This window comes from Pelmatolapia mariae, linkage group LG20 (genome assembly GCF_036321145.2).
Source record: "Pelmatolapia mariae isolate MD_Pm_ZW linkage group LG20, Pm_UMD_F_2, whole genome shotgun sequence".
Lineage (NCBI taxonomy): Eukaryota > Metazoa > Chordata > Actinopteri > Cichliformes > Cichlidae > Pelmatolapia > Pelmatolapia mariae.
In genome coordinates, this window is record NC_086244.1 from 19,098,864 (window position 1) to 19,113,237 (window position 14,374).

General features: G+C 41.8%; 1 protein-coding gene across 6 annotated transcripts in view; it reads left to right on the forward strand.

Annotated features, from left to right (window-relative positions):
- The window catches only part of LOC134618063 (ankyrin repeat and SAM domain-containing protein 1A-like), a 63,563-nt gene that overhangs the window by 11,321 nt on the left and 37,868 nt on the right, over nt 1–14,374 (forward strand). For 5 of the 6 annotated variants that reach the window (XR_010091787.1, XM_063463266.1, XM_063463267.1 and 2 more), the window contains exons 2-10: nt 1,332–1,412; nt 1,614–1,770; nt 2,654–2,716; nt 11,579–11,875; nt 12,537–12,612; nt 12,705–12,806; nt 12,904–12,990; nt 13,166–13,335; nt 13,599–13,661. Coding sequence is in view for 5 of the 6 variants with exons in the window: in XM_063463266.1 (XP_063319336.1) it covers nt 1,332–1,412; nt 1,614–1,770; nt 2,654–2,716; nt 11,579–11,875; nt 12,537–12,612; nt 12,705–12,806; nt 12,904–12,990; nt 13,166–13,335; nt 13,599–13,661 (1,096 nt within the window). In the remaining variant the exon portion in view is untranslated. The remainder of the gene's footprint in view (nt 1–1,331; nt 1,413–1,613; nt 1,771–2,653; nt 2,717–11,578; nt 11,876–12,536; nt 12,613–12,704; nt 12,807–12,903; nt 12,991–13,165; nt 13,336–13,598; nt 13,662–14,374) is intronic. The other variant, XM_063463268.1, reaches the window with a different exon arrangement.

Consider the following 14,374-nt stretch of genomic DNA (forward strand, 5'->3'; position numbering starts at 1 on the left):
ACTGTGTAATTGCAGGCTGTTCTCAGAGCTATTATGGGAGATGTATTTTAGGGGGGCAAAACAGCCATTACTGCGGCAAAAATGAGCCGTGAATGTGGAGCAAAGTCACACTCTGTCAGTGGCATTGATATAAGGGTGAGCATCCACTGCCACGGTGTCTACACACTGATTATGTTACAGATCAATCTTCAGTGTATCTTTAAATGTCTTCGACTCCCAGACCGTGTGTTTAAATTTGTTTTTACATTGTAAAGAGTTGGAAATGCACTGTGCTGCTGCTATTCTTTTGCCTGGTTCTCTCCAGGCTTCATTCATAGAAGTTACTTGCTTGCTAGCATCAAAATTCCTACCAGTAATAATTTATGAAGCTATCCAGCTGTCAAAGCAGTGTTTTGCATTTCAGACATCTTTCCCAGAATATCTGAAAAACCAAATAAATTTTAAAAAATTCTCATCTCTTTTTAAACAAATCTTCTTACATTTATGATAGATTCTCTGTGAGGCCCAGCTGTTTTGCTCTGATTCTCTTTCAGTATGCCAGACGACTCTGGTCTCACATATTTGGTTCACTAGTGCTGGGATTTCCTAGTCACATGATTTATTTAGGATGTTTTAAGGTCTTTCAGAGAGCCTCACTCTCCCGTCCTGGCACTCTATCTCTCTTTTAGCTCTTGAAATTACTCCCACTACTCCGTCTTTACCACCGCTCCTGTCATCATTCTCCTCCCTCCTCCCCACAGTGCTCTTTGCAAATTAAAAGAAACAAACCAATCTAAGCTGACAGCTGAGTTCAGCTCAAATAAATGAAAGGCCAGCAGTAGTTTAGCTCTCTGTCTTACACTTTACCCCATCGGTGCCTTTTGGCTCCATCCCAAAGCTTTGTTTATTGTTAGTTAGATTACATAACAAAAGCCTATTCTACATCAGGACCTTGGCCAGAATAATCAGGCTTTGGTTGCACAGACTTATTGTAGATGAGCTCATCTCAGTGGCTTCCTATTGCTGGCAGTACTTTTTTTTTTCTTTTCTTTTCTTTTTCTCTCTCTTTCTCTGTATTCCTAGTTTGATGGGGCTTTTGGCCCAGTGCTTCCTCATTCCTGACATCCCCCATCTTTATAAAGAATAGGAGAGAACATGAAGGTTTGCCACCACCTTAAAGTAGATGTAGCCGTGAGAGACTGGAGCCGTGAGATAGCAATCAGAATAGCAACAGTCACACCCGTGGATAGACTTTACAGAGGGATGGGCAATGTTTGTTTGGTGTAGGGTATGGTATTCCTGTTGTGTATTGCCTGTGTTATGGAAAACTGACAATCCTTTCTGCTTTTCAGTATCTGGAGAGGCCCCAATGTGAATTGCGTGGACAGCACTGGATACACCCCTCTTCACCACGCCGCCCTTAATGGACACAGGTAGATTAGCGATCACCGTTTGGAATTCGGGAATGCGTCTGTTTATGCTCTGAAATTTAATGCAGTCTGGCCTGGCAGACCATTGTCCAACGGGGAAGATGAATCTATTGATTGACTGTTTACTAAGGCTCTGAGTATTTATTAATGTCGTTTTTATTGTTGGCTTTTTCTGACCTGCCCCGTCTCTTTGTTCGTCTACAGCGAGGTGGTGGAGGTGCTGCTAAGAAACGAGGCTCTGACTAACATCGCAGACAACAAGGGCTGCTATCCTCTCCATCTGGCTGCGTGGAAGGGAGATGAACATATCGTAAAACTTCTCATTCACCAAGGACCTTCACACCCCAAACTCAACGAGCAGGTCTGCCCATGCACTTAGTCATCTATTTTAATGTGCATGTGTTAATGTTGGTCACTCTTACACTTCTGGTTTTGCTTGTACGTTCCTCATGCAGTACATGTAAGAGAAAACAGTATTGAAATGTCAATTTTCAATATGTGTGTCTGCAGCAGACCCATAAAGGCCTAATGGAAGCTTCCTAGCTCTCTTTTACGCTAATGATTCTTTGCTTTTCAGCACATTTGATCTCTGGTAGTGTCAAGATGACCTTTCTGATGGTTTAAACATCAACTTTACGACGTTTATCCTTTTCTAAATAGACTAAAGTGGACATTTTTGCAAGAAAAGTCATATAGAGATCGTAAAATTCGAGTGCAGCATGGCATGTATTTGAATAAGATGACCGTTAAAAAGACTGTGATGAGAGTACATGAACTCCAGTGCATCTTGAGCCTCAACTTCTCCTTTAATAATGTGATACTTGAAGTGCTTTGACAGCTTGCTAGAGTGAAAAGTGCTTGTTTCCTCTAACCATTTTAACTGTTTTAACTCCTACATTTGATATTTTATTTGGTTGCTTACTGCACAGATAGCTTCCAGACTGAAACCATCCCTGGCCTATCCTATTTGAGATGAGGAGAAATGACCCATAATGAGCTTTGCAAACCTAGTCAGAAACATTCGGTCAAACAAGCATTCGTCTCTAACCACAAAGAACTCAGAAATATCTTGGTTTCATTGTGTGTCATTTCTCCCTGCCTGTTCATGACATCTGATTGTTTATTAACTCGTTTGGTTTTTCTTCTCCTTTTTATTTAGTTTGGCTCATTTGCGACCATCACTCATTTGTTCATTGCTTGTCTGAACCAAAACCATCGACCTATCTTCTCTTCCTCCCTCCCAGAGCTCTGTAGACCATAAAGAGTTCAAACGCTGTGGGCCCTTTGACCCCTATATTAATGCCAAGGTGTGTACACAGTGCTGCCAAAACTTTTCCTTTAAACCTCCTTCTTTGCTTTAATGCTGTGTTGGCTTTCTGTGCTTGGGTGTGTTTGTCGCTGTTGCCTGTGGGGTCACTCTGCTGTAGAGATATGGGGAGGCTTTTAATTTCGCTGCTATCAGTCAATCTCTGCTCTCATGCTTTCTCCACATGTTGTGATGTCCAGTTGTATTGAGATGTTATGTTTACCACGGGGGACTCTGTTGTACTAGCCTCTTGATCATGATCGTGAATACATAAGGTGTTGTATTAAAATGCCCTTGAAGGTTTAGTAAATGACTGTCTTCCAGGGGACGCTGTAGGTCATTTGTGAGTCTTTTTCCAGTGGGTAAGAAAAACCTGGTTTAAGTACCGTAAAGTTGTTGGCAACACAGAGTCAGCTGTAGAGGATTATACTGGAAAGATACGCACACCCCACCATCAATTAAGCTATTATAATCATTACGGTATTACTCCAATCTTTCAAAGGGTGAAAGTTGTATGAGATAAAGAAAGTCTTCTGTTAAATCTGCCACTGGTTTTCGATGGATTAGCACAAATTCTGGTTTTCATGGTTCCCAGACTATAAAGTATGCCTAAGGGGCCAACATGAGATTGCGATTTTTGTTGGCAGAGATAAATGTCTTAACAGATGGAAGATAGTAACACTGGTTACAGGGATTTTTATCTCCTTGAAGAGGAATAGAAACTTTATCCCCCTGTTTTTTTTTTGTTTTTGTTTTTGTTTTTTTTTTTAAATCCATTGCCGCCATGAAGCAATCATTTTCTTTTTCATTTTATGATCAGATAACGGAAAAACAAACTGCAGTATTTTGTGTGTAATGCTAATCAGCAGGAATTAGCATTATAGCATGCTGAATTAAAATGCTTTAACATGACAGATGTGGAAAAAGTGCAACGACTATATAAGAATGAATATAATCCATCCGTGTTGATGTATAAATTGACTGTTACTGAAATGAATTCACCTGGGAAGATTGAATGAAATCACTTAACATGTCAACACTATTGTATATTTTAATCTGCTGTTAATAAACTTCACTGAGGTTAGACACATACTAGTCTTTTATATACAGATCATAGGTAACAGAGATCCATGTGAAGTAACTACTTGCTGTAGTACCTGCTATATTCCACCAGGCGCAACCCTATAGCATTCAGCTACCCAGAGAAGCCCCAGTCACAGCCTTTCTACGTGTGTGCAGAGTGCTCAGCTGGCAGTGTCATCCTCACAGTTAGTGCAGTGTACAGGGTGAACATGCTGGTCGCTCCCTGATTTGATTTTCTGCAGGCAGAGCCGGAAACCCACCCAGGCCAGTAGATAAAGCTGCACACTATTTTAGTACATTGTCACGTTTCCCCTGGACTAATCTTCTTAGCATTTGGATGGGAAGGCTGGCTTTCTTTAGTGCTGATATACAGTACATCAGAGCATGTATTCTGTGCATGTATGCATTAGTTCTAATGCTTTTCCGTTTATTCTAATTCAAGGATTTTTTTTTAAAATTATACTAAATGGAGTGTTTTTGTTTTGCTGAGATGTTGAAAATGTCTCAGTGTAAACACTTCTGAGATAGTTTGTTCCCCACTCCTGGTCATGAAACTGAATAATTGATGCCTTGTTATTAATAAACCAGAAATCAGGATGCAGTGTGGGTGGTGCGACCCTGGTTGTGGTCATGGTTGATGGCATCATGTGACTTAGTAGACGGTCTGTGCTCTGAATCCAGATTCATAACAATCCACATCGAGAGCTCAGTCTCAAGAGAATGGGAAAGATGGGAGGTTTTCAATGTAAAAGTCTCTTTGAATCAACATCAGAGAGAGAGAGGTGTGTGCTTGTAAAAATGGGTGTGTGTCCTCCTCCTTCCTCCTGCTCCCACATCCCAGTTTGTGCTTGCTCTGCTGAAGAGGGGAAGAGGTGAGACATTGTCATAGTAACAGTGTCACGGTTTATTGGTCCTGCGGTGGCAGTGAGAGATGCTGGGTTTGTGTAAGCTGGCGTGGTTGAGTAAGGTGTGCAGTGATGCTGTACAAAATGTCTTAGGGACTACAGCTTCAGAAGTAACTCACTCAAGAAATCATCCTGGATTGAGTCCAGTTTGCTGTCATCCTGGTCCAAGAAGTTAGCCAAACTAATGTTTATTCATCATACCACCATTCTGTCTCCTGCTGATACTGACCTCTGTGGGAACGCCACTTTGATGATGTTTCAAAAGCCTCAGCAGGGGAGTACTGGCCACTGGCCACAGGATGTGCCCCCCACACCAGTTTGGTTAGGGATGTAGAGTACATTCTGTTCTTGAAATTTAGCTGAAGATTCTGGAGTTGAACAAAAAGTTAACAAGTAGCTATTTTCAGACTGAATCTAAAAACTAATCATTGTTTTCATGATTATTTTCTTAAATATGTTTATTAGTTTTAGTTTTGTCTTGTGCTTTTGAACTGCTAAAAGCTGGTTGGGGGAAAAGAAATCATGTAAATTATGGAAGCAGAGAGAAAGCAAATAATGATGATAATCTCCTCTTACTGAAAAAAGAATCAGTCGACGTTTGCCATGCAGTGTATCACATGATACAGGCAGGATCGTGTCATAGTTGGAATGTCGGCCTTATTGTTATGACCATATCTCATCCAACACCCAGTCTGGATGTTCAGCATTTAATCAGCCTTTTAAAATATGTTGAAAATTTTAACCTGCAGTGCAAAGCTTAATCATCTCTGTTACAGCTGTTGCTTCCTCTTCAGTTCTGGTAAACCAATCACTGCTGGTGAATGTAAAATGCAGCCCTACTGGTAGGACTGTCACCACAGAGATGAGAATCAAAACCCAGGTATACTGCAAAATATAAAGAGGATCTATCTGGTACTCATCAGCTTAAGCTGGATTCATAGTCCTGCATTTGTGTCTATTTGTGCCGCTCTTTGGCTAAGCAGAGAGAATTCAACCAATGTACAGGCTACAAACACTTACTTGGTATTTCCAGGAAGCTGAAAAAAAAAAACCAGTAACCACAACGAGCACTGATCTGAAGTACAAACAGTGCCTCCAGTGGAGTGTGATCTATTAGTTGCTTTTTGTCTGTTATCACTTGTTTATTCTAAGATACATAACCAACAACAGCACAAACATGCACAAGAGCAGCCCACATTACTGGGTAATAGACGGCTAAAACATGTAGATATGTGTTTGCTAAGTAGCACCTACTAATGCACTATACCACAGCGATACCGCTAATGAGCGTTGTGTTCACTGATTTGGCAAGAGCTGGTTCATTTATATGTAACGGACCTTCACTCAAGTGTTCCAGAAAACCTGCATGTGGTGCTCATTAGATCATTTTTATCACTGACCTCCTTTTTTTCCCCCCTTTTAATAAATTACCATATTTGACCATTATAAACCTTAGTTTGCCCAGACTTCTCATGCTACCTCTCATCCAGGCTTTCTTATATAGGTCACTTGTCTAATACGATATACAATAGGCTGGTGAATTCTGACCCAGCCTCAGATGTGCTTTACATGTCTCCGCACACAAGCCACTTTAGAGCCATCTAAAATAAGTATCCAAGAATGGAACAATATTTAATGACGATAAATGGAAATACTTTAGTTTGGTGCAGATTTAAGCCAAGCTCATGTGAGACTATATGCAGAAATGAAGCTGATCTTATGCCTTGCTCTCTTTGTGCGCAGTGGAAGTTGCTGATGGAAGCAGTAGATGCAATATTTCTGACTTGGGCACCTCATTATCAAGCCGAACAGAGTTTCCCTTCCTTCCTCCAGGCATAATGTTTGCAGTGTGACAGCACGCTCATTTATCCCCTCCGTCTGCCACTCTAGTGTCCAGCTCATGCCTCGTCAACACTTTGCACTCCCTTCTGCTCTCGGCTTGCCCTCCAAGACCTGTTCTCAACTCATTCATGCTAAAAAGTGCACGAAGTATGCTTGACATGCCCCCGAGGGAACAATGTTTTTTGATTTTTTTTGATTCCTTATTTTAAAAAGAGCAATCAGGGTTTCAACATTGTCACACTTACACATTTGTAAGTGTAAGTGTAAGGGTGTGTCTCCCATGTCAGTTTTGAGAAATTTGAGGAGGAGGGATTGGGGGCAGAGCCGGGGTGTCTTATTTTGATAGTTTCCCATTTTTATATTATGTAGCTGTGTTTGGAAGGTGGTGTATTTTAACAAGTGCAATACGAAAATTAAAAAGGTAGAAAACACCCTGTGCAAAGAATTACACTCCATGGCTAGAAGCCATTTAGGCATCCATCTCATTACAAGACTCCAAAGCCTGTAATCCATTACTGTAGCCTGCCTTCATATTATTGGTGCTCTGTGTTATATGCAAAAACAAAGGGCTTTTGACTAATAAAGAAAAATACCAAAGCTGGAACAAATGGCTACTTTTTTTGTGATTATCTGGTTTATTTATTTATTTATTTGAGCAAAATATAGAACAGAAATCCGAACAGAAATCAGCATTTCTCAGCAAAACTCGCCTTCTTCCTCAAACTCCCAAACAAGTCATCACTGTTCTTTAATTATCCTTGGCTACAATTAAACTTAATTTTAATTGTTCCATAACTCATAATAAACCTAAAAAAATTCAAATTGAGTCCAGCTGCAAATGACTACTTCATTTTTTTAATAACTTCTCTTTTTTCAGTATAACAGCAGAAATATTGTTTAAATAATTTTATTACAAGTACCCAGAAAACAACACTTTAGTTCACGTGTGTAAGATCTGTGAGCTGTCTGAATGCACAGAAGCTAGCAGCAATTCAATCGGTGACACTGGCATGCACTGAGGATGGGCAGCCCTTTGGCGCACTAGCTGCAACAGCTGCTCAGCCCACCCCTCCACCACCATCACCCACCACTACTACTACTACCACTTCCAGAGGCCAGGCTGACGTAAACTGGGCTTCGCCCTGCTGCCAGTGAGCGTGTCATGTGACTGTGGTGGCTAGTCAGACCGTGTTACCGTCTCCCAGCTGCAGGTTGTGAGAACCATAACATCCCGCCCTTCTCTCTGTCACTTGGGGTCTTTCTCCCTCATCTCAGAATATTCAGCAGCGTGATAACACAATGGAGTGTAATCTCCAGATGTTTTTGGTTAAACCACGGTTTGTCAATCAGCAGCGTAATCTCCTCTTCTTTGACGTGCTCTGTGGTCACAATCAGGATGCAGCTCGACTGCCCAGGAAGTCTTAGCTTTGCTGTATGAATTCTAATCTTTCCCAGCGCGGCTGCAAGCCTTTGGTGCCATTTTGGGTAATAGCCTTCCGAGATCTATCTTGTTAGTGCGTGATTGTCTGACCGCTCATGTGGCCTGTGGTAGTGCAGAGGATATAATGCTGATCCCAATCTTTATAAAGCTGAATTCAATGCTGAAAGTCCTTCTTATATAACAATATAAAAGTGTTTCACCAGAAATTGCAAATTAACTCGGTACAATAGCATTTTTGAATGGGATTTGTTTGCTACGGGGCAAGCAGTCTGCTGAAATTAGTTTCAAACTAGGCTCCATATTTCAGCTCTCCAGCTGTCATGTCTTCACTCTTTCAATTCCTTTTGTCTCACATGCAGATTTTAATGCAAAAGCAAAGTAGACAGACTTTCAAATAGTTTGTTCTAGTTATGCTTTGTATTTATGTGTGTTCCTCTGATGGCCTATGAATAAACGAGTTCAGCTGAACAATGTAATAAAATATTACACAAGACCCTGCAGTGTCTGTCCTGTAAATGCACTCCACATAAATCATGATATTAATGAGAAATGGAGGCTGTAAGTTTAAGATTTTGATTTGTGTGCATATTGTATTTGTGCAAATTCCGCGAGCAACAAAACACAGGTTCAATTCCCGAGTGGCTGACTCATTTTGCTGATATAAAATGCTTAAAAATAGCCATATAAATAAATTGTAATCTCCTACTATACAACTAGTCGGATAAACTATAAGTGCTTCAGTTATAAGCTAAAACAGCAATATAAAGCAAAGCGGTCGAGGTGTTTGGGAGTAAGTGGATGTTTTAGTGGAAGGCCTCTGTGTGGATAACATGCACCAGTGCTGGCACTGAAGGAGCCAAGGGTCACTGTCCTATTGCTGTGTGTTTCCTAACAGTGAGTCAGACGGCTGGTCAGCCATGTTTAATGCGATCAGATGCTGGGTGACACATTGCTACAGTGCCCTGACCACCACTTTGGCAAGGGAGACATTTGGTGTTAACATGCTCATAAGCACTGAAGTCATGGTATGTGTCCGCTGTGCGTGTCATTTTTCAGCACTATTATTAAATATCATGAGAGAAGAGGAAAAAGGGCGTTTCAGTATTATCTAAAAAGTTCCTTTCCCTGATTTTAAAGGCAGCTTTTGCATGGTTTGAGTTTAGAATTGTACCTAAGGGGCTTCCTTAAAAGTTAAGGCACCTTTGTTGCATGTCACACCTCTGCCTCTCCCAGGAAGGAAAAGCCACATTGCCAAAAAAATATTTAAAAAAAAGTCCTTGTATGCCAGATTTACTTGGATTACTATGGAGGCAGCAGACCTGCATGTTTGAGGAAGTGAATCATGCTGATATAATCACAGCGTGTGTGTGTGTGTTTGCCCGCTGAAGTCATCGAAATGCTGAGAGTAAATCTGTTTAAAAAGCTGTGACAAATGCTCGATGGTGCGTCACAGATGAAAGACAACGTGCTCTTTTCAAGCGGGGTTCAGACCGTTTCTGTGTCAGTGTGCTTGTGTCGGTACACGTGCATTTGTTTGGAGCCAAAGACGAGCGCACAACTGTACAAACTGAAAATGATGAAACTACCCAGGCAGAGAAAACTGGGGTCGGTTTAATTTAGCTGCCAGAGAAAGGTTTTGTTTTTTCTTAAGCCTCTTTTACGTTTGTTTTGTTCAGCTCAGTTCATCCAAGAAAAGCTTTTTTTTTTTTCTTTTTGTTGGCCTGCATTTGTGTCCCTTTTTTTTTTTTTTTTTTTTTTTTTTGATAGGCAGGTGTCGTTTTGTTCCTCTAGACTCCACCTCCTCTCTCCCTGCTCAAGCCGTGACCTGCTTTGCCAGTGTAGTACAATACTCGCTCTCCCAACAAAGAAGGAGATACCTGCTGATCCCATCTGGCGCCAGGTTTCAGAGAAAGCAGTAAATAGGCAAGTCACACCCGTCTAAAACTGCCCTGTTGCCCTGCATAACGGCCTGTCTTCGGTGGCACAGCTGGCGTGTTCCTCTGGGAGTCACCCAAACTGGCATCATGCATGTCCATGTGGGGACTTCTCATGCCAGCTGTCAGCCCTTTTGTAGGTGGCTCTGTTAGTCTGGAATGACTGACTCTCTGAACATGCGGTTCTGCAATAGCTGGCATTTTCTACCACACCCCATCTGTATCTAATAAGAGAGCCACAGAGCTGCAGAGAAATAAATTGTCTTTCCATGTTTGCAGAAAAACACAAAATTGGAATTCTGCTAACACCCTAGAGTGATATTAATTTACATTTTTACTTAGAAAGTACAGCAGGGTCTGCTCTGATTGACTATATGCATGTTGTCATTGTGTGTTTTGACTTGATCGTGCAGGATTTCAGGGATTGCCCCCTGGTGGCTGCTCGTGGTAGAGATAACATGCTGGAAGCTCTCATGTCTATTGATCGCATTCCTGCTTTTGAATGGTTGGAATCAATTAGCACTAATTACTGAGTTTATCTGTTCAATACTGATGTTTCTTCTGTGTTTTATCTACTTATTTGTTAGCATGTTTCCTACAGTACAAGCTCAGTCGTGTTTTTGTGCATGTCAATATAAAGTACATCATTCTAATACTGGCTAAACTTAAGGAGTGCTTTCAACATTAAAATATCATCACTGCATTTTTTTTTTTTTTTTAGCACCAAAACAGTTTGTCGATACATTGATCAGCTGATCAAATGGTAAATGGCCTGTATTTGTATAGCGCTTTACTAGTCCCTAAGGACCCCAAAGCGCTTTACACATTCAGTCATCCACCCATTCACACACACATTCACACACTGGTGAGAGCAAGCTACATTGGAAAGTCATCAAAAGGAAAGTCATCAAAAAAACGCAATTTTGGGGTTTCATTTTCTTCTGAGGATTTGCTGCTTATATATATATTTTCTATAAGTGTGATAGAAGTATAGTTGAGTTTTCTGGACCCTGTTTTGGGGTTTTTGTCAAGCTGACCTGGACTTGTGGGGAGAAAAAGAATCTGATCGGCAGGGCAGACCAAATGTTATTGTTAATATCACGGTGACCCTTTGAGTGTATTTTTACTTTTACCTATGCTATGTGGGTTGTTGCTTTTTTGTGCTTTGGTGAGAAGCAACAACAAAGAAGCTTTATACATGCCTGACCCTTTGTAGCACTTCAGTGTCAGTGCATTCTGACCTCTTGTCAAACCGGCCCATGTCTCTGCTAATTCCCCACCCGCCTATGTATCCCTGCCCCTCTGTTAGCACCCTGCTGCCCCTGGCACTCAGTGCCACACAGACACCTGTCCTCATTAGTCCATGCATGCCTGCCAGTCCCCGCCCCCTCACCCCAATCAAGCCTCACTGTGTGCTTTTTCAGGGTTGGTGGTTTTTCATGACCTTTCATGATTTGCCTGTACCCATCTGACTGGTTTACTCTCACAATGACTCAATCGAGTCACAAATTCTGACTTATTGCAGACACGATTCAAGCATCTCTGTTCTATTCTTATCTCCTTAATTGCACATTTTCACTTTACCTCAACTTAACTGTGCTGCCATTTTCCCCAAGCTGCTTCTTACTTATTTATCCCCCCACCACCACCGCCAACAGAACAATGACAACGAGACACCGCTGCACTGTGCTGCCCAGTACGGCCACTCTCAGGTGGTGCGGCTGCTGCTGGAGGAACTCACTGATCCCACCATGAGGAATAACAAGTTTGAGACTCCGCTGGACCTGGCAGCACTGTACGGCCGCCTGGAGGTTGTCAAACTGCTGCTCAGTGCCCATCCTAATCTGCTCAGCTGCAACACCAAGAAACACACACCACTACACCTGGCCTCTCGCAACGGACACCTACCCGTAGTGGAGGTGTTACTAGATGCTGGAATGGACATTAACTATGAGGTATGTGCATGTGTTGTTTTTGTTTTTTCTGATGTATATTTACTGATATATTTCTTTTTACTGAAAAACTTCTGTTTGCAAGTGTTTCTTAATATACTTTCATGGCCCAAATCATGTTAGGCAACTTAATCTGTCCTTGCAGCACTTCCTCTTGCTACTTCCTACTAAAGCTATGAGATTAAATGTAAAATTCTTAAGCTCTCAGTTTGCAAAGGAACTGTTGTAGTAAGGCCAGCGCAAAGCAGAGCTGGCCTTGCTCCCCCTGGTGGGCCCTAGAGCTCTGACTCTGTATCAAACTGTGCCACCCGTCTGTCTGGAGATCCTTTCGCTGTCCTTTTTTCCTCTGAATAAAAGATGTGGAGACTATTCAGCTTCCTTTAGGCTCTGCATCCGGCAGGGCTTTAATTAGCATGGCCCTGTGAGCTGGAAAATGATCTGCTTTGATTTCTCAACCACATAATTGTCAGTTCAAGAAGTGGACCGAGTAGTGGGCATGAATCCACACAACATGCGCTATGTATTTTACTAAAGTGTTGGTGCTGGAACAGAACTGCTATATTCTTAGTCTAATTTTTTGGTAATAACATAGGAAATATTAAGAACTTCTGTCTATAATGTTTCTCATAAATTCGTATGCTTTTTCATTTTCTTTCCTGCTCAGACAGAGAAAGGCAGTGCCCTCCACGAAGCCGCTCTGTTTGGGAAGACTGATGTGGTGCAGAAGCTTCTCTGTGCAGGTCAGACCTTAGAGCGCTAAATCTACATAACTTCCACGTATTTAGGAAAAACACGTACTTAGCACATAACTGTTACGGTTGTCGTTTCCCAGGGATCGACGTGAACATCGTCGACCAGAAGGGCCTGACAGCGCTGGACATTGTCAAGGATATGCCCTCTCAGAAAAGCAAACAGATAGCTGCCCTGATCCTTGGTAAAGACCAAATGAGCACATACAGAGCTCCAGTGGGAATTATTCTCTTATTTATATCACATGAAACAGCTGCGATACAATCTCCTGTTTGTTCCAGGTCATATGACTGGAAAACCCCCTGATATTGATCTTCCCCCTCCACCGGTGCCTCCACCTCAGGAGAGCCCCAGCCCACGGAAAAAGGGTAAGATTTATCAGGAGTCTCCGGTGAGAGATAGTGGGTGATTTTTACCTTCGCAGCAGCAAATCTTTAAGCAGAAGAAAAAAACCACTGTGCATGAAAGTATGACAATAGTTTACCTATTACTTTGACGTGAGAACTTGTTTTCGCTTCAACCTTTATCCATTTTGACTTGCAGGTGACCTGGAGAAAGTCAGTGAGCTAATCTCGGGGCTGGCCCTGGGGCCCGAGGAGGAGAGCCCATATGAAGCTCTGTTTGAGGCCACTTCTTGCCACTCTTTAGACAGCCTCACCAGTGGGAAGTCCTCTGACAGAGACTCGGGAAGGCCTGATAGTGAAGCTGGAAAGGTCAGCAGTTTCTGATCTTTAAAAAAAAAATGTTTTTAGTTGAAACCCATCTCACTGTTATACATACCAAGACATAGACTGAGGCACTGAAATGCTGAACTCCCACTAGAGGGAGATGGTGATCCTCTCTTCTTATGACAGTGCTACAAAAATCCACCAGTGTTACTTTTCTTGTGTTTCAGTGTAGGTTTGCATGCCATCTTTTAATACTGATAGTGAATTGATTACTTTTTTTTATTACATCTCGTATTGCTGATGTACAGAAAGATCGCCTGGTTCTCTCGTCACATCCTGGCCCTGGTAATGAAGAGGAGGTGAGCTCAGAGGTAAGGAAGTAAAGCTGTATTCACATGGGACTGCCTCTAGTGATAGCTGTGGTAATCATCTATGATCTTAATCCCATTCAAATCATGCAAATCAACCACCGAATCTGCTATTTAAAGAAAAAAAATGTACGCATGCAAATTTGGATAGTTTTTAAGGAGAATTTGGATAAATACACAGCATGGATAACCATTCATGAGCTGAAATTGTTAGCTTGCATTGTACGAATTGGTAAGAAGCAGTTTGCTGTCTTTCATTAGGCTCACAATTATCTGGCAGGATATTAATAGTAGCATTACACAGACACGAGAGGGCGTAACTTGTAAATCACATCAAGTCCCCCTGGTAATACAAATCCTATGCGACTAGGTCAGAGGTCATACAGCCAGCAGAAACAGTTGCCATTTAACGCCACAGATTCTCACACGCGCACTTGTAGCTGTGTGCAAATGGTTGTGACAGACTACTTTTAAAAGTTAATGCCACTGAAAAGTTAGACATGTTTTCTAACACTGTGACACAGGGACTGCTGGAAAATGACAATCTGTCACTGAGGATACCAGTTTCATTTTAGCTACAACCCTTTTCATTTTCTTCAAGGCTGCTGCTCAGTTCAAATGGCTTCTTAATAAATACTCAGCTGAGTGCAGAATGGAGCACATGTAATAGGAAAGGGGAATTGGAAAAGGCAGCGTCCGAGGACCGTTCTGGTCTA